Genomic DNA, 17,438 nt, shown 5'->3' on the forward strand with positions numbered 1-17,438 from the left:
TTGTCGTGCCAGGCGTCCTGGGTGGTTCGGGGGAACGAGAATTGTTTACCATGGTGCTCATAATCGCTGAGGTTAAAACTTTAGGTTTCCATGGTCTGGTTCTCGGACACAAACCGTTCTTTTTCTTGTTTCTGTGTATTGCTTTGATTCATATTCACCTGGATTGATGGATTATAGAATCTGCCTGCCGGGCTTCCCTGGTGGCGCAGTGGTTGAGAGTCCGCCTGCCGAGGCAGGGGACACGGGTTCGTGCCCTGGTCTGGGAGGATCCCACATGCCGCGGAGCGGCTGGGCCCGTGAGCCATGGCCGCTGGGCCTGCGCGTCCGGAGCCTGTGCTCCGCAACGGGAGAGGCCACAACAGTGAGAGAGGCCTGCGTACCACAAAAACAAAAACAAAAACACACACAAAAAAGAATCTGCCTGCCAGTGCAGATTGCATTTTGCTGTGGTCTTGGAACCTGGAATATCAAACTGCAAGTGAAGTGCAGGTTAAAGGTGACCTGGGGTTGGGGGCCCCGTTGGATGCGGAAGGACCTTGACAGCTCCTGGAGCTCCAGGCACTTTGTCTGAGCGGCTTTGAGTTGGAGAAGGGGCCGAGGTCTCTTACACGGAGCCACTTCTGAGCTAAATGACCTACGTGCCTTTTGGGGGGCAACTGACAGGATTAATGAAATGACCTTTTAGGCAGTGAGACCTTGAGAGGAAATCCGGGCTTTCCCTTCCTCCCGAGCTGCGCCCGTTGGGATCACCTTGCCCTGGTGTTTCCGAGAACCCCTGGTTTCTAACTGTCTCTTCTGCATTTCAGGCGAAGTCGTGCGTGTGTCACGTGTGCGGCGTCCACCTGAACCGGCTGCACTCGTGCCTCCACTGCGTCTTCTTTGGCTGCTTCACGAAGAAGCACATTCACGAGCACGCCAAGGCGAAAAGGCACAACCTGGGTGAGACCGCACGACGCCTCCTGGGCTGTGGGGTCACCTCCCCGACTCTCGTTCTGTGAATGTGACCTTCCACTCTCTCGGGAGTCCACCTTTGTCTGAAATAGCTTGTGCTCTCCTCGTGGAACTCCAGGGGGAGAGGAAAGAGAGAAACTGAACCCACGAGAGGGGCACGTGCCCGGCGTGCCTGAGGTCACGTAAAGTCGTGTAACCCTGAACGGTGACTTCCTTTAACGGAGCATCAGAGACTCATCTTTCTCTCTGAGAAGCACGGTTAGGTATTAGGTCAGGCAGAAATTTGCACAGGTCTTAAATGCAGCTTTAGGTTATTGGTGTCAGCGTGGGGGTGGGGGGTACTGGGTGAATTCAGTGATTTCTGTAACGGGTTTGCAGTGTTGTCAGTGTTTGCAGAGAGGCTGGCGTTGAGGTGAGCTCACGTTTCATATTCAGACAGCAGTGCCTTCCAGAGGTGACGCGAAGCTGAGTTTTGCTCTTGGCTTGATTTTCTGACCGTTGTCACTAAATGTTTCCCTCGTTGAGGATTGTGTTTTCTGTCAAACGATGCTGAGGTTGTTAGGATATCTGTAAGAAAATCACTTTCAGAAGGCCCAGACCACAGACCCTTTTCTAGAACGTAACTTGGTGTGACCTAGCCTTCCAGTGAAAGATATTCTCGGGCCTTTTAAGTAGTAGGAATGGGCTCATTCAAACTCGGTCATCTCCGGAGGTCGTGCCTCATTTCATTTGCAGCTGAGAGCTTGCAGCCAGTGCTGGGGGTCAGCCTGTCACCAGGAGCTAAGTGGCCTTTTTGGAAGGAGAGCTGGCGGCCCTGGTGGTGCTTCACAGGCTGTGGGTGAGCGGCTGCCCGGCAGGGCCGGGGTCAGCAATCCCGTGCCCCTCCCCCACCGAGGGACCAGCGGGAAAGTCTGATGGGGCAGGACGGGTGTGGTGGGATTCTGTGGTGGTGAGTTAATGTAGATCTTTGTGCTTAATACCATCTGATTCTGGGACCAGACCTGCTTAGGCTCCTCTCACACCGGGGCTGTGATACTGTGGTTAAAAGGGTTATGGAAAATTGGAAACACCTTTGCACTGCAAAGGGCTGAGAATCTTATTGTTACCTAGCATCATCTACAAAAGTCACTCGAGAAATTTGTGTGCTTATTAATTTTATCAACCTGATTGATAAACTCTGCCTCTACTTTGGCCAGAATGAATAAGTTTTAAAAGGTTTTCTTCAAGAGACAAAACCACAAAATGGGAGAGCCCAGGAGTTTATTGCAGGTTGTGTGTGTGAGCGTGTGTGTGCGTGTGTGTTAACAAAGCCAAAGCTTAGCTTTCTGTGTCCACATGGCAGGGGAGGGCACGGGAGAGGAGCCCTGGCAGGAAAGGGATCGCCCGCCCCCAGCCCTGCGTCTCGAGCTGCTCCCCGTTACCCCTAGAGCCCCTCAGAGCGGCGGCTTGACGTTTGAGGGCCAAGGAGCCGTGATTCCTGGGCCGAGTCCTGCCTCTGGGAGCCCCGCAGAATAACCCTGGGGCCTGACGTGGACGCTTAGAAGGATTTCTCCCAGGGCTTGCGGCTTCTAAGCGGAGGGGCGTGAGAGGCCCACGGGGAGTCTCGTCTGAGTATTTGCTTTTTTGCGAGTGTTCAGTTAAAACCAGCACGTCGGTAGCTATGGGGTCTTTGCTGGCGGCCTGTGGGAGGACGAAGCTTCTGCTCCTCTGTCCGACCTGCCCTGTGACCCTGCCTGGTGTGACGTGGCGGAAGTGGCCCCCAGGAGGAAGGGCCCGTCCTGAACCCACTGCCGGCAGGTTTGCTGTGCGGGACGGTGTTGGGGTCCAGGTCACTGAGTAAGATTTGGTTTCGTGCTTCTTAGTTTCGTACAGGTTTTTATTTGATGTCGAGTCACAGGGGCCCGTGGATGTTACCTGCGTGAGCCACAGAGGCTGTAAAAGGAGTGCTTTTAGCTTTGTGTCTGCCTCTAGGAAGCGTTACTTTAGTTTTCCCAGAGGGTGTGAGGATGTATGTGGGCATAAGAGGGCAGCGTATCGGCTCCCCTCTGAGCGGGTGACGTTTCCCTCCATCTCAGGATCCTCCTGTGGCTGGAGGGAGGGGGACACGCGCCTGCCTGGTGCCTGTCAGCTGGGTTCCCGGGCAAGTGGGTTGACGGCCTCCTCTCTTACTGGGAGCGTCTCGCCCGCATCCAGGCAGCTGGGTTCCTGGGCAGCTGGCCCTTTGTTTCCATGGGTTCTGCACCTGCAGATCCAGCCAAGCTCAGATCGAAAAACAAATTCCAGAAAGTTCCAAAAAGCAAAACTTGAATTTGTCTGGTCCAGGCAGCTACTTACATGGCACTCACGTTGTATTAGGTAAAGCAACCTGGAGGTGATTTAAAGTGTGTAGGAGGATGTAGGTTATGTGCAGATACCACACCATTTTCTACAAGGGGCTTGAGCATCCTTGGATCCTGGTGTCCGCGGGGGGTCCTGGAACCAGCCCCGCCTTGGGCACCACGGGACCACTGACTGTCTGCTCAGCCTTTTGTCCTGATGCAGTCAAGCCTTTGTCCTTGGTTATCTTGACTGTGAGATAATTTTCTGGAGGAACTACCTTGACTGTAGGTGTTGCATTGGGTTTTTGAATTCCATATTGAGGTGAAATTCAGAGAACACACAATTAACCATTTCAACCAGTACATTTCAGTGCATTTAGCCACTTGCCATGTGGTGTGTGGAAATACCATCTCTCTTTATTTTCAAAACTTTTTCGTCTCCTCGAAGAATACATGTCTCTGTTACGTAATCCTCTCCGGGCCCTGGCATCCGCTGATCTGTCTTCAGTTGTGGATTTGCCTGTCTTGAATATTTCATATAAAAGGAATCATACAGCACACGGCCTTTTGTGTCTGTTTCTATCTCTCGGCAGATTTTCAAGGTTCTTGAAGTGTCAGTTCATTTCTTTGTGGTTGAATAACATTCCTTTGTGTTGATATTCCAGAGTTTGTTTATCCAGTCATCCACTGATAGACATTTGGGTTCCCACCTTTGGCTTTTATGAATAATGCTGCTATAAACATGCATGTGTGAGTTTCTTTGTGGACATAATGATTTCATTTCTTTTGGATGCCAGAAGACCTTGGAGATAACTGTGGGTTCGGTTCCAGACCAACTCAATAAAGCAGATATCTCAATAAAGCGAGGCACACACATTTTTTGGTTTCCCACTGAATATAAAAATAATGTTTACACTGTACCGTAGTTTAAGTGTGCAATAACAGCATTTCTCTTTGGTTGTTCATGCTTTTTTGGTGTCAGACTAAGAATCCATTGCCAAACCTGAGGTCGTGACGCTTACCCGTTTGTGTCTGAGTTTTTATACTTTTAGCTGTGATGTAGGTTGCTGACCGTGTGGAGTGAAGTTTTGTGTGGGGCTGGGGTCAGGCAAGCCGCCTCCTCGTTTCATCCCGGGGCCCCAGTGCCCGCTGTCGGCCCCCGCCCCTCCTGGCGGTCCCAGCCCCACACAGCGGGTGGGAGGCAGACTCATCTGGGGACATGGGGCCTCCTCCCTCTGCCCTCGCCGTGCGGCTGGCCTGTTTCTCGCTGAACCCCACTGCTTCCCTGAAAGTGTCCCTCCTTCCCACCGTAAGCCCGCCTCTGCCAGCTTGCTCTGGTCCCCGGGGCAGGAGTGACACTGCCCAGGAGTGGGCAGAACGCAGGGCAGCTGGCCCCGGCCTCCAGAGCAGCCTCGACGTGGACTTGCAGAGACTTGGTCGGAATTTTGTAGATTTTTAGGGAGGGGCAGGGGTAGGCCTGGGATTCTCTGAAATTGCTACTTTGAGTCTTGATAGATCTGCTTTTGATCCACCACAGTATCACTGACCCGTGTCTTTGTACCTTAAGACATGAAATATGGGGGTTTCCCTGGTGGCACAGTGGTTAAGAATCCGCCTGCCAATGCAGGGGACATGGGTTCGAGCCCTGGTCCGGGAAGATCCCACATGCCGCAGAGCACCTAAGCCTGTGCGCCACAACTACTGAGCCCGTGTGCCACAACTACTGAAGCCTGCGCTCCTAGAGCCCGTGCTCTGCAACAAGAGAAGCCACTGCAACGAGAAGCCTGTGCACCGCAACGAAGAGTAGCCGCCGCTCACCGCAACTAGAGAGAGCCTGCGCACAGCAACAAAGACCCAACACAGCCAAAAAATAATAATAATTTTTAAAAAAAGACATGAAATATGATAAAAGCTGTGATTTGTTAAGACATTACCATTTACCAGGAGGTGCGTGCCGCTTAGTTGTTTATATGAACTTAGTGACCATGCAGACCTGTGTCAGTGCTGTTGCTGTCCCTGTTATACCACAGGGGACGTGGGTGAGCTCAGAGGTGCTCAGAGGTGCACAGCTGGCAGGTGGCGGGGCCGGGTTTGTGCTCTGAGCTGCGTCCCGTCGCCTGGCAGACGTCTGCTGTCCCTTGGTGAGCCTGAGTCAAGGGGATTCTCTCTTTTTGTTTTGGAATTTTATTTTTATTTTTTATATAGCAGGTTCTTAGTAGTTACCTATTTTGTACATACTAGTGTATATACGTCAATCCCAATCTCCCAGTTCATCCCCCCGCCCCCTGCCACTTTCCCCGCTTGGTGTCCATACGTTTGTTCTCTACATCTGTGTCTCTATTTCTGCCCTGCAAACAGGTTCATCTGAACCATTTTTCTAGAGTCCACACATATACGTGTTAATATACAGTACTTGTTTTTCTCTTTCAGACTTCACTCTGTGTGACAGTCTCTGGGTCCACCATGTCTCTACAAATGACCCAATCTTGTTCCTTTTCATGGCTGAGTAATATTCCATTGTATATATGTGCCACATATTCTTTTTCCGTTTGTCTGTTGATGGGCCTTTAGGTTGCTTCCATGTCCTGGCTGCTGTAAACAGTGCTGCAGTGAACATTGGGGTGCATTTGTCCATAGTTCAACCTTTTTTTTAAAAAAAATTATTTATTTTTGGCTGCATTGGGTCTTTGTTGCTGCATGCCGGTTTTCTCTAGTTGTGGCAAGTGGGGGTACTCTTCGTTGTGGTATGCAGGCTTCTCATTTCTCATTGCAGTGGCTTCTCTTGTTGCGGAGCACGGGCTCAGGCGTGAGGGCTTCAGTAGTTGTGGCACGTGGGCTCAGTAGTTGTGGCACACGGGCTTAGTTGCTCCGTGGCATGTGGGATCTTCCCGGACCAGGGCTCGAACCCGTGTCCCCTGCATTGGCAGGAGGATTCTTCACCACTGCGCCAGCAGGGAAGTCCCCTAGTTCAACCATTTTGAACTATGGTTTTCTCTGGGTATATGCCCAGTAATGGTATTGCTGGGTCATGTGGTAATTCTATTTTTAGTTTTTTAAGGCACCTCCGTACTGTTCTCCATGGTGGCTGTATCAATTTACATTCCCACCAGCAGTGCAAGAGGGTTCCCTTTTCTCCACACCCTCTCCAGCATTTGTTGTTTGTAGAATTTCTGATGATGCCCATTCTAACTGGTGTGAGGTGATACCTCATTGCAGTTTTGATTTGCATTTCTCAAATAATTAGTGATGTTGAGCATCTTTTCATGTGCTTCTTGGCCATCTGAATGTCTTCTTTGGAGAAATGTCTATTTAGGTCTTCTGCCCATTTTTGGATTGGGTTGTTTGTTTTTTTAATATTGAGCTGCATGAACTGTTTATGTATTTTGGAGGTTAATCCTTTGTCCGTTGATTGTTTGCAAATATTTTTGCCCATTCTGAGGGTAAGGGGAATTCTTTTTAATTGTTGAATTGAGCGAGTTCCTTCCGGATGCTTCGAGGACTTTTCTCTTGTTTATCTTTGTGAGGAAGCAACTAAGGGCTGGGTTTCATGCCTGTTTTTGTGGAGGATGCAGTTTAGAAAGTGCAGGATCCGCTCACCGGGAGCTCTGGGCACGCCCTCCAGGCTGTCTGCTTGGGGCTGTGCTGCCCATCCGGACGCCACGTCCTCGTGGGCTGATATGAATGCGAGCTTCCCTTGTTTCAGAGGATAGGCGGAGGGTCCTGGTACCTGGGGGTCGGGTCCTTCGTAAAATATGGTCGTGGCACCTCTTTCTCCCTCAGGTTCCTCAGCCCTTGGCGGGAGCTTCCAAAAAAAATTCACATGCCTCATCTGCTTAGGACACACCATCTGAAGTGGGGGGACAGCCTTTTGTAATAATGGGCTTCTCTGCTTTGAGAAACGGTGCAGTGAAATGCCTAAAAAACTTGCGTGTTTAATTTGTGTCCTGAAGCATTACCTTTCGACTTTTAATTAAATTTTGTCTCTTCCCTCTTTTCTCTTTTCAGCCATAGAGCTTATGTATGGAGGTATCTACTGCTTTTTGTGTCAGGACTACATTTATGACAAAGACATAGAAATCATTGCCAAAGAGGAACAACGGAAAGCTTGGAAAATGCAAGGTTTGGTTTTCCTGAGATCTGCATGGCTGCTTGTGTCTTAGCCCTGCGTTCCCTGCCCCCCTTGTCTGTCAGGGCGTGGTGGGGATGGGGAGGGAGGGGGGTGGTTCTGTTGAAGGGGAGGAGCCCCTACACCTGCCTGCTCCCTCCTGCAGGCTCACGGGGAGCCAGGGGAGGCAGGCGCGGTGCCCACAGGCCTGCGGCTGCTGTGAGGGCTTAGCCGGGGTTGAGAGAGACACCCCCAGCCTACCCTCTCCGGTCGCCGGCACGGGGCTGAACCAGGCACAGTGTCCGCAGGGATTTCGCGCTCCCGCGCCCCGGTAGCTGCCCAGGAAGCAGCTCCTCGGTGACTGCAGGATGTGTGTGTGCTGATTGCTTCCAGGAGGGCAGACTGTTTTCTCATTGAATTACCGTTGAATCTCTATTAAAACTCTTAACTGGAAAAAAAAACCTCTTAACTGGTTAGGTTATGCTAAGTCTGTGTCAGCACAGAATTAAACTTCCCAGAAGAAAAATGCAACAATCTACCGCTGAGGCCCCTTAGTTCAGGAGTGCGCCCTCCGTCCTGTGCGGGGCCTCTGTAGCCGTAAAGGGAGAATTCCAGGCTTTCCTTCTTGTGTAGGAACAACCCAGCTCTTCCCTGATGAGTGTTTCTCTCCCGTGAGTCTCCTTTACTGGCACAGAACCCTTCACACCCGGCACTTCTGGTCACCAAGTGTTTTTTTTGGGGGGGGGGGGTCAGTTCCCTGGCAAGAAATTCCCTGTGGCGCCGGCTGGGTATCCTACGGATCAACTCAGTTCTGACACAGTCGGCCTGGAGGTGTCAGGCCCCACGGGATCCCCTCCCCAACTTCAGATGCTGGAGTCTCAAGTCCAGGGTCTCATCTGTGCTCCTGACTGTCCAGCTGTAGATCGGAGGCTCCCAGGACCCCCCTGGACTGGAGCGTTTGTTAGAGCAGCTCACAGAACTCAGCGAGACACTTAGGTTCACCAGGTCATTAAAGGATGTGATAAAGGACACAGATGAGCAGCCAGATGGAGAGAGAGAGGCATGGGGCAGGGCTGGGGAGGGTCCCTGTGGAGTTGGGGTGCATCACCCACTCGGTGTGGAATGTTCACCCACCTGGTTCGCTCCCTGAACCCCGTGCTACTGGGATGTTATGGGGGCTTCTTCCTGGAGGCCTGATGGATCATTAACCCCATTTCCAGCCCCCTCCCCTCTGTGGAGGAGTTGGGGCTGGCCGTGCGGGTGCTGCAAATTCCGAGCTTCCCTGGTCTTTCTGGTGGCCAGTGCCCATCCAGGAGCCCACCCGGAGTCATCTCATCAGGACAAGAGGTTCCTCTAGTGCCCTTCCTGCTAAGGCGCCCTTATTACCAGGGCGCGGGGCTCATGCGGGGGACGGGGCAGGGGCGGCACGTGTGTCCCACTGACTGCACGGTGGCCATGGAGCCATGCCGTCACTCCCGTCCCTTCGCTGGCACGTAGTCAGCAGCACGCGTGAACATTGTGCAGCTCTTTTCTTTTTTGCTCAGCCGCCTGTTTTTGGTTTCCCTGATAGGTTTTTCTTTCTTGTTCTCATTTCCAGCACACGGTCATGGGTCACAGCAGTAATAGGTGTAGAAAGCCCCACTGGCCTGTGACCGTCTCTCCACAGAGAACACACAACCCAGCATGTGGTTTACAATGTTTTGCCTTAACTGTGCTCCTTTGTAGACGTGCCATGTTAGAGAACGGAGCACAAGCCAGGGCTGTCGGTCATCAGAGCCGATGAGCCCATGTTCTCTGGAGAACAGTCTCTCTAGCCCGCTTCCTGTTCTCTTCCACCTCCAACCTTTAGTAACGTTGCAGGTGAGGCTAAGGCTGAGGATGTCATTTCTTCGTGCAGAACAGTCAAACCGCAGGGCTAGGAAATGCACGTCCCAGGAAAAAGTAGGGTTCTTCTAAAATCATGCCACGATTCCATCTGTCAGCAGGACGGTGCGTCTTTCAGAGTGTGTCGAGTTCTAGGTGCGTGGAGCCAGTGCCTCTGAGAAGTAGGCTATGCGCTGGGGCGCAGGTGGCCCTGCTGCCGTCCTTGGTTTAAGTCTCTGGTGGGTACGGCTGCCCCTTCATCCCTGTCGCCACCCAGCGCTCCCTGTGGGCACTGGTGCCGTGGTCCCTCTGCTCAGGGTGTAATTAGGGCAGAGGAGACCGCTGGTGCTGGGGCAGCTGTCCCCCAGAGTCCCGCTCTCCTCTCCTCCTCTGGGAATGTGGCCCATTCACGGCACGCTCTCTGAGAGAAGCTCCTTCCACTGTCTGGAACAGGGTCTTAGAAGGACCCTACGTTGCCCGCCTTTGAATCTGATAAACGCTGTGCTACCACCACGCTGGTTCGTAGACACGATCAGAGCGTAGCTAACGGCACCTTCCACCCGCTTAGGCGTCGGGGAGAAGTTTTCAACGTGGGAGCCGACCAAACGGGAGCTCGAGCTGCTGAAACACAACCCCAAGCGACGGAAGATCACGTCCAACTGCACCATAGGTGGGCGGGCGCGGCCCGGTGGAGGTGCATTCTCCGGGGAGGTGCAGCGTGGCTGTCAGCTTGTCGCAGAGGCTCCTCCCTGCCCTGCCCCGTTGTTACTGGGAGCCTTTGGGCAGTGAGGGCTGGTGGGGGTGGGCGCGCGCACGCCTCGGACGTTTCCCACGGGTGGAGCGCAGACGTTAGAAGTAGGTTCCCTCCGAGCCCTCTTGCTTCTCGAGGGAGCGGCAGGCCCAGCCGGCCCGGGGCCCTGACAGCCCCGCCCCGCACTCTGCCTGCCAGGTCTCCGCGGCCTCATCAACCTCGGGAACACGTGCTTCATGAACTGCATCGTGCAGGCACTGACACACACGCCGCTGCTGCGCGACTTCTTCCTGTCCGACCGGCACCGCTGCGAGATGCAGAGCCCTGGCTCCTGCCTGGTCTGCGAGATGTCCTCCCTCTTCCAGGAGGTGCGCCTGGGCCGGGAGGGGGCCGGGCCGTCACGGGGTGGGCTCTGAACATCCACAGACGTGCCGACTGTGGAATTGCACGTCCCTCCCAAGAGGGATCGTTGGGTGAGGCACTTGGTCATCTGCAGAGGCTCGCGGCTGCCTCACAGGGGTGCACGTGGCAGGTGCCAGGCCCTCCCCGTCACCTGCCGCTTTCCGGCTTTGTCCATAGGACGGGCGGGTCTCCTGTTACCGGCCCTGCTGACTGTGTGTGTCACCAGAGGCCTCTGTCTTTGGGCCCCTGCCGTGGACATCAGGTTCTGTCCCGACGGGCTCGCAGGCTGGACCCCCCCTTCTCAGAGCGGGAGTGCAGCCCAGCCGCTCCCTCGGGTGCTGCGGGGAGCCAGGGGTCCTTCAGGCGTCGGCCCTGGGCCAGCAGACTCGGCTGGGTCTGGTTTTGTCAGCCTTTGATCACGTCCTCTCGTTTTCCCTGTTGGGCCCCGGCTGCCTGAACCCATCTGGCTGTGGAGCTGGAATTATTCACGGTCTGGCCCTTTTCAGAAGTTTCCCGACTCCTAGCCTGGCTTAGCCAGTCCCCACATACCTACAGCCTAGCCTGACAGTGGCTCCTGGGGTCACAGGAGTGAGCAAGCTGAATGATATCGTTGGGCCAAAACGGGGACATGGGTGCCTTGGAGAATGGGCTGATGGGGGGGGGGCCTCACTAGGGCACTGTTGGTGGTGAGTTCATCTCTGTCAGGTTGGTTTTTAGGTTCAGGTTTATGGGGGTACGTGTTTCACATGGCACAAGTCACCTTTTAGTGTGTGTGTGTGTGTTTGACAAAAGTTTGTCGCCATTCATCGTTTTGGCTTATTTCTAGAAAACAGGTGGTGGGAATGGAGAAAACTCTGAGCAGACTCAAGGTCTGTGAAAACACAGTTTGCCTGAAAAGGAAAGGAAATGACTTGTTTGGGTCGCGCTCGCCAGCAGAGGTTCCGGGCGGCTGTCAGACGTGCGCGTTTGCGTCTGTGTTCGAGGGAGGCACGTGCTCCTGACGAGGGTGCTTCTCCTTCTCTCCAAGCAGTTCTACTCGGGGCACCGGTCCCCCCACATCCCATACAAGCTGCTGCACCTGGTGTGGACGCATGCCCGGCACCTGGCGGGCTACGAGCAGCAGGACGCGCACGAGTTCCTCATCGCGGCCCTGGACGTCTTGCACCGGCACTGCAAAGGTGAGCACTGCACAGGTGAGCATTGCACAGGTGGGCATTGCACAGGTGGGCACTGCACAGGTGAGCGCTACACAGGTGAGCGCTGCACAGGTGGGCACTGCACAGGTGGGCACTGCACAGGTAGGCACTGCACAGGTGGGCACTGCACAGGTGGGCACTGCACAGGTAGGCGCTGCAGAGGTGAGGGTGGGGGCTGTTTCTCAGGGCCTGTTACTGGGCCTGCCAGGTGGATGGCAGGGAACTCTTCACAGGGAGGAGCAAGGGGGAGAAACTGAAAGCACACGGCGTGTCCCTCCCGCGCCCCTGTGGAAACCTGGACCCTCCTGCTGCACCAGCTCTGCCCCTTGGGTCAGCGGCTTGGCAGTGGGCTGGCTGCCTTGGGGGCCCAGGGTCCCAGAGCCACCGTCTCTTGCCAGGTGATGATAATGGGAAAAAGGCCAACAACCCTAACCACTGCAACTGCATCATAGACCAGATCTTCACAGGGGGGCTGCAGTCCGATGTCACCTGCCAAGTGTGCCAGTAAGTGCGGCCTCTGCAGCCCCGGTGCTGCCGGCCAAGCGTCGCGGGGCCTTGTCGCTGCACTGCCCCCAGGCCGTGGTGCTCACCCGTCCCCCCTGCTTGCTCCTAGTGGGGTCTCCACCACCATCGACCCCTTCTGGGACATCAGCCTGGACCTGCCTGGCTCTTCCACCCCCTTCTGGCCACTGAGCCCTGGGAGCGAGGGCAGCGTGGTGAACGGAGAGAGCCACGCGTCGGGAACCACGACCCTCACGGACTGCCTGCGGAGGTGAGGCGTCCGCGCCTTGTGGGGAGGGGGCCCTTCCTCGTGGCTGCTCTGGGAAAGTCCTGGTAAAGCCAGGCCCCCTAGGGCCCCACGTTCCCGCACGAAAGCTGAGGGAAGACGGGATGGCCAGCAGACGAGCTGTTTCTGTCCCTGAGTGCCCCCCACCCCGGCAGAGGCTGGAGGTCCGCGGCCTTTAGTGACTAACGGACAGAGTCACACCCAGCAGGGCCGCCCTCCTGCTGTGGCTCGTGGCCTTTTCTGAAGGTGATGAAAACGTTTTTAATTAAACTTTTTATTTTGAGATAATTGCGTGCAGTTGTAAGATACAATCCTGAGAGATCCTGTGTACTCTTTCCCCAGTTTTCCCCAGTGGTAACATCTTGTAAAATTACAGCACAATGTCACGGTCAGCAGGATCTCGACATCCCTGCAGTTAAGATGCAGGGTGCTTGCACCCCCACAGGGTCCCTCACAACCACACGTCCTGCACCTCCTACCCCTGTTGCCTCCTTAACTCCTGGCAGCCGCAAATCTGTTCTCCATTTCTAGAAATTCCACATTTCAAGAATGTTATATCCGTGGAATCATACATCATGTAACCTTTCAAGGATTGACTTTTTTCACTCATCCTAATTCTCTGGAGATTCATCCAGGTTGTGTGCATCACCAGTTGTTTCCTTTTTATTGCTTACTAGTATTCCATGGTGTACACGGCTTAACCACTCATTCGCTGAAGGACATCTGCATTGCTTCCGGGCTTTTTTTTGGCCTTTACAGATAAAAGTGCAGTAGCCACTCATGTACAGTTTTTGCGTGAGTGCTGGTTGTCACTTTTCAGGGACAAATTTGATTGCTGGGTCTTAACAGTAGTTAGAAAATTATTTTGAGTTCACCAGACTTTCATTTTCCAAAAAAGTTGAGGATAAATATTTTTTGAAGTGCTAGAGAAGAGAAAGGAAGGAATAGCTTTTTCATTGTGAAGTTATAAATGTCCCTAATTGTGTGTGTGTTTTTAGGAAGGACGTGAACCCCTTGAAAGTGATAAAATAACTTTTCTCTTTTTCCTTTCTTACTGCTGCCATCTTTTTTTCCTAAAAATACATGTTTTCAATGCGTTGCAGATTTACCAGACCAGAGCACTTAGGAAGCAGTGCCAAGATCAAGTGTAGCGGTTGCCATAGCTACCAGGAGTCCACAAAGCAGCTCACCATGAAGAAGCTGCCCATCGTGGCCTGTTTCCATCTCAAAGTGAGTTCCCTGAGCACGTCCAGGGCCTGAGGGTGGGTGGGTGTGCAGAGTCCATCCGTGCTTGTGGAGCAAAGAGGGTGGTGCCTATAAATAACTCTGCTCGTGTCTGTCGCCGGGAGGTTTGCCCGTGAATCAGAAACTAATTGCTTCATAATGAAAATAGGGTGAGTTACTCTGGGTGGGGGGTGGTTAGGGATTTACTGCTCCTCTCCTCCAAGCTCTTCTATCCTCACCCCAAGTTTTCCGATTTTCTTTTACTTGAAAGCAAGGACCCTTAGCATTAAGGTCTAGTCTGGGGGTCGGCATGTTCCTGTGAAGGGCCAGTAGCAAATATGAATCGTGTGTATGATGTACTATGAAAGAATATGCAGCAGAGACAGTGTGTTTGCTGGTCCTGGGTATTTGCGATCTGATTTTACATGTAAATCGTACAGTCTCTGTTGCTCGTTCTTTTATTTCATGACCCTTTAAGGATGTAAGACAGAAACCAAATCCCCAGCCCTACCTGTTTCTCCCACCGGGCACCGTGCTAGGTCCACACCTGCTGTTGGGCCCATCATTTCAGGGCTGGGCTGAGCCCTGTGGGTTATGTCGCCCTGTGGACTCTGAGCTCTAGCTGTGGCCAAGGGCAGTTCGGAAAATGCAGGAAAGGCCCACTTAGGGAGCCACAGAGATTGTGCTGTCGGAGGAGCCCTACAGCCTTCCCACTCCCACTTCTGCAGCGATTCGAACACTCGGCCAAACTTCGGCGCAAGATCACCACCTACGTGTCCTTCCCCCTGGAGCTGGACATGACCCCCTTCATGGCCTCCAGGTTCGTCCTCCGTGTCTGTGGTCGGGTGGGCGTGGCACCAGGTCCCTGATGAGGCCCCAGTGGGCCCTGATGTCACTTCGTCCGTGACACCTCACTGTCCTGATCTCACCCCAGGACCGTCCCTGTGTGAGGGAGGCTGTCCTCCTACCAGCTGGCTCAGGGCAGCATTTCAGGCGTTTCAGCCACAGGCACTGAGATTGGATACAAATCGACACAGTGGTTTTGTGGTTGTAGATTTCATTTATCTTGTTTTGGAGTCTTTGTATCAGGGACTACTTGAAATTTACCTTTGCAAAAATAGGAGGACGCTTCCTGGTAGGAGGGCTGCCTTAGTGAATAATAACCACAGGCGGGGCGGCTTAAAGCAACAGAGGCCTGAGTCCAGTGTTGGCGGGGCCTCAGGACGATCTGGGGAGGCTGCCTGCCTGCCCGCCTGGGGGTTGGCAGGGAGACGTGGGTCTGGGCCGGCTCTGAGCCTCGATCTCGGCAGTCCGCTTCCCAGCCTGGGCCTCGGTTTCCCCACCGTAACTTGGGGGTCATCTCTGCCTGAGATGGAGCTGTTGGGGGAAGCGGACCCGTGGAAGCCGCACCAGCACGGCGTCCGGTGTCACGCGTCCCTGGTGCCCATGATACCATGTGAACCATGGGTTGTTAGTGAACTGTTTTAATCGAGCCTGAGTTTGCGCCGTTTGTTACAGCAAAGAGAACAGGATGAACGGACAGTACCAGCAGCCGGTGGACAGTCTCAGTAACGATAACAAGTGAGTGGCACCTCGAGCACGAGTGGGGCCGGGGGCTTCGCGGGAGGCCCACCTGCGTCTCCCAGGAGGTGCTGCATGTGAGGGGCAGCGGCCGGGTTTGCTTGCTCTTGGCCACTGGCCTGCTTCCTGTCGTGTTGCCACCTACCCTCTGTCGGGGAGGGGCCTCCCCCCCCCCGCCCCACCGCATCGCGGTGAGGCCCCTCTCCCCGTCCCTCCTGTTGGTGGCGGCGGGGAGGGTAGAGCAGCAACAGCGCCTCCCAGGCGGGCCCGTTCTCCTCTCCCGTGCTGCCATCGCCTGTCAGCGTTTGCTCCTAGGCGGCTACCCGGTGGGGACTGTGGTCCCTAGTGGGGACAGGGTCGTGACCTCCATCTCCCGCCACCGTCCCCAAACCAGGTACTCCTTGTTTGCGGTGGTCAACCACCAGGGGACCCTGGAGAGTGGCCACTACACCAGCTTCATCCGGCAGCACAAGGACCAGTGGTTCAAGTGTGACGATGCCATCATCACCAAGGCTGGCATTGCAGACGTGCTGGACAGTGAGGGGTGCGTCCCGCGGGGCCCCGGGGCCGCGTCACCCCTCTGCACCCCGTTCGCTCCTTCCTGCTCATCGTTGCCTCCTTCAGTCTCCAGACCATCCGCGGGGCTCCTGCCCCACCCCAGCTGCCCTGAGCTCCAGCAGGCGTCTGGGCTTGGAGCCGCGAGCAGTGGGGCAGCCCTGAGAGGCTCTGCGGTGGTCGTGAGGAGGCCGGGCGGGTGGGCTGGGGCAGGGACCCGGGGCCAGCGTCCTTCCGAGAGGGACCGTGTACAGGGCTGGGGGGCGGCCACAGCCAGGGCCCAGCAGGTGGACGGAGGCCGGGCTGGTCATGGACTGGGGGCCCTGCCGCCTCCCTGCCGTCTCTTCTCTGCGGTGACAGGCTGAGCGCAGCTGTCCTGGTCAGGGTGGTTTTGCTCCGACCCCTCGGGAGGTGGAAGTAAGCGTGCTCTGTCTTCTCTCCTCCTTAGGTACCTGCTCTTCTATCACAAACAGTTCCTGGAGTACGAGTAGCCGTCGGCGCACCGGCAAGTCCCCCGAAGTCATCCGGGTGCCCGGGGTCACGCTGTGTGGACACTTGGCAAGAGGTGGGCTGGGGGGGGGGGGGGGGCAGAGGAGACGTGCGCCGGAGTGTCTCCTGTGTCCCCTGCGAGCCGGGGCAGGCGCAGCCCCCGCGCCAGCCATTCCATGCTGGGGCCCAGAAAGCAGGAGGTGGAGGAGATGCAGGCCTCGTGGGTCTTTCTCTTGGTGAGTTTGGTGTCCGTGCGCAGCGCGGACTCGGGCGTGAGCCCTGGAGCCTGTGGAGCTGAAGACCCCGTGGGGCCTCCGAGCACGTCTGTCCTGCATGTGGAAGCAGATCCCCGTTTTTTAGAAATAGGCGTTTGCATATCGCCCCCCTTTCTCTCTCTTTCCACAATGGTGAATCTCTTAAACGTAATGATGGTAATGTGAGTGAATTATTGAGTTCAGGCTGAAATTTAGATCGTTTTCCTTTTATCCTGGAGAGTGGATCTTGCTTTTTCATCGGTGCTGTTTTTGTTGCCCCCTGCCCACCCCCCCCCCCCCCCCCCCCCCCCCCCCCGCAGGCGTCTTGGACCTGGTCAGAGCTGCCTGGCTCAGTGGAGGAGAATCAGGCTGCGCTGGGAACGGTCTCTGTCGTATGAATCTTTTAGTACCTGAAGCGTTTCCAGTGGTTTCACTGTTTCCCTCCCGGGTGTCCTTCCTGGCCACCTGTCCCGCGAGCTCTCCTGGTCGCTGCTGGCCGGCGGGTGTGTCGGATGATGCGGTGGCCTCCAGGGGGGCTGCATCCTGGCTCTGGGTGCCTTTGCCTTGCGTTCCGGTAGCTTCTGTTGCCGCAGGACAGACGGCCGGGACTGAGCTGGTGGGAGGGGCTGACGGGGGAGGTGCAGCCATCATTGTTCTTGTGAGCCGTCTCGCACGCATCTGTCTGTTCACACCCAAACTTAGATTGTCCGTCTCTGAGAGATTCCAGCCCAGAGACGGGGGATGAGCCAGTGTCCCCTGAACCGTGAGGCTTCTTTCCTGCAGAGGAACACGTTCACCTGCGGCAGGGTCAGCGGGCTCTCCGCAGAGGGCCAGGTAGTAGATGTTTCTGACTTTGTGGGCCCTGTGGCCTCTGCTGTAGGTAACGTGGATGAGCGCAGCTGTGTTCCAGTAGAACTTTACATGATCACGGAAAGTTGAATTTCATATACTTTAGCCACGTC

The 17,438-nt window shown here is 55.1% G+C and overlaps 1 protein-coding gene across 4 annotated transcripts in view; it reads left to right on the forward strand.

The window, feature by feature from the left end:
* USP22 (ubiquitin specific peptidase 22) overlaps positions 1-16,776 on the forward strand; it is a 33,033-nt gene extending 16,257 nt beyond the window's left edge. The window contains exons 2-13 of one of the 4 annotated variants that reach the window (XM_029211950.1): positions 807-939; positions 7,275-7,388; positions 9,806-9,907; positions 10,187-10,356; positions 11,421-11,568; positions 11,985-12,090; positions 12,200-12,358; positions 13,477-13,603; positions 14,326-14,417; positions 15,116-15,178; positions 15,573-15,722; positions 16,182-16,775. In XM_029211950.1, coding sequence (XP_029067783.1) covers positions 807-939; positions 7,275-7,388; positions 9,806-9,907; positions 10,187-10,356; positions 11,421-11,568; positions 11,985-12,090; positions 12,200-12,358; positions 13,477-13,603; positions 14,326-14,417; positions 15,116-15,178; positions 15,573-15,722; positions 16,182-16,224 — 1,407 coding nt within the window. In that variant the 3' untranslated portion in view covers positions 16,225-16,775. Of the gene's footprint in view, positions 1-806; positions 940-7,274; positions 7,389-9,805; positions 9,908-10,186; positions 10,357-11,417; positions 11,584-11,819; positions 12,091-12,199; positions 12,359-13,476; positions 13,604-14,325; positions 14,418-15,115; positions 15,179-15,572; positions 15,723-16,181 lie in introns of all 4 variants that reach the window. The other 3 variants (XM_029211947.1, XM_029211948.1, XM_029211949.1) reach the window with 3 other exon arrangements.
* The last annotated feature ends 662 nt before the right edge of the window (positions 16,777-17,438 follow it).

Source organism: Monodon monoceros, unplaced genomic scaffold (genome assembly GCF_005190385.1).
Source record: "Monodon monoceros isolate NGI ecotype Baffin Bay Population unplaced genomic scaffold, NGI_Narwhal_1 Super_Scaffold_9, whole genome shotgun sequence".
NCBI lineage: Eukaryota > Metazoa > Chordata > Mammalia > Artiodactyla > Monodontidae > Monodon > Monodon monoceros.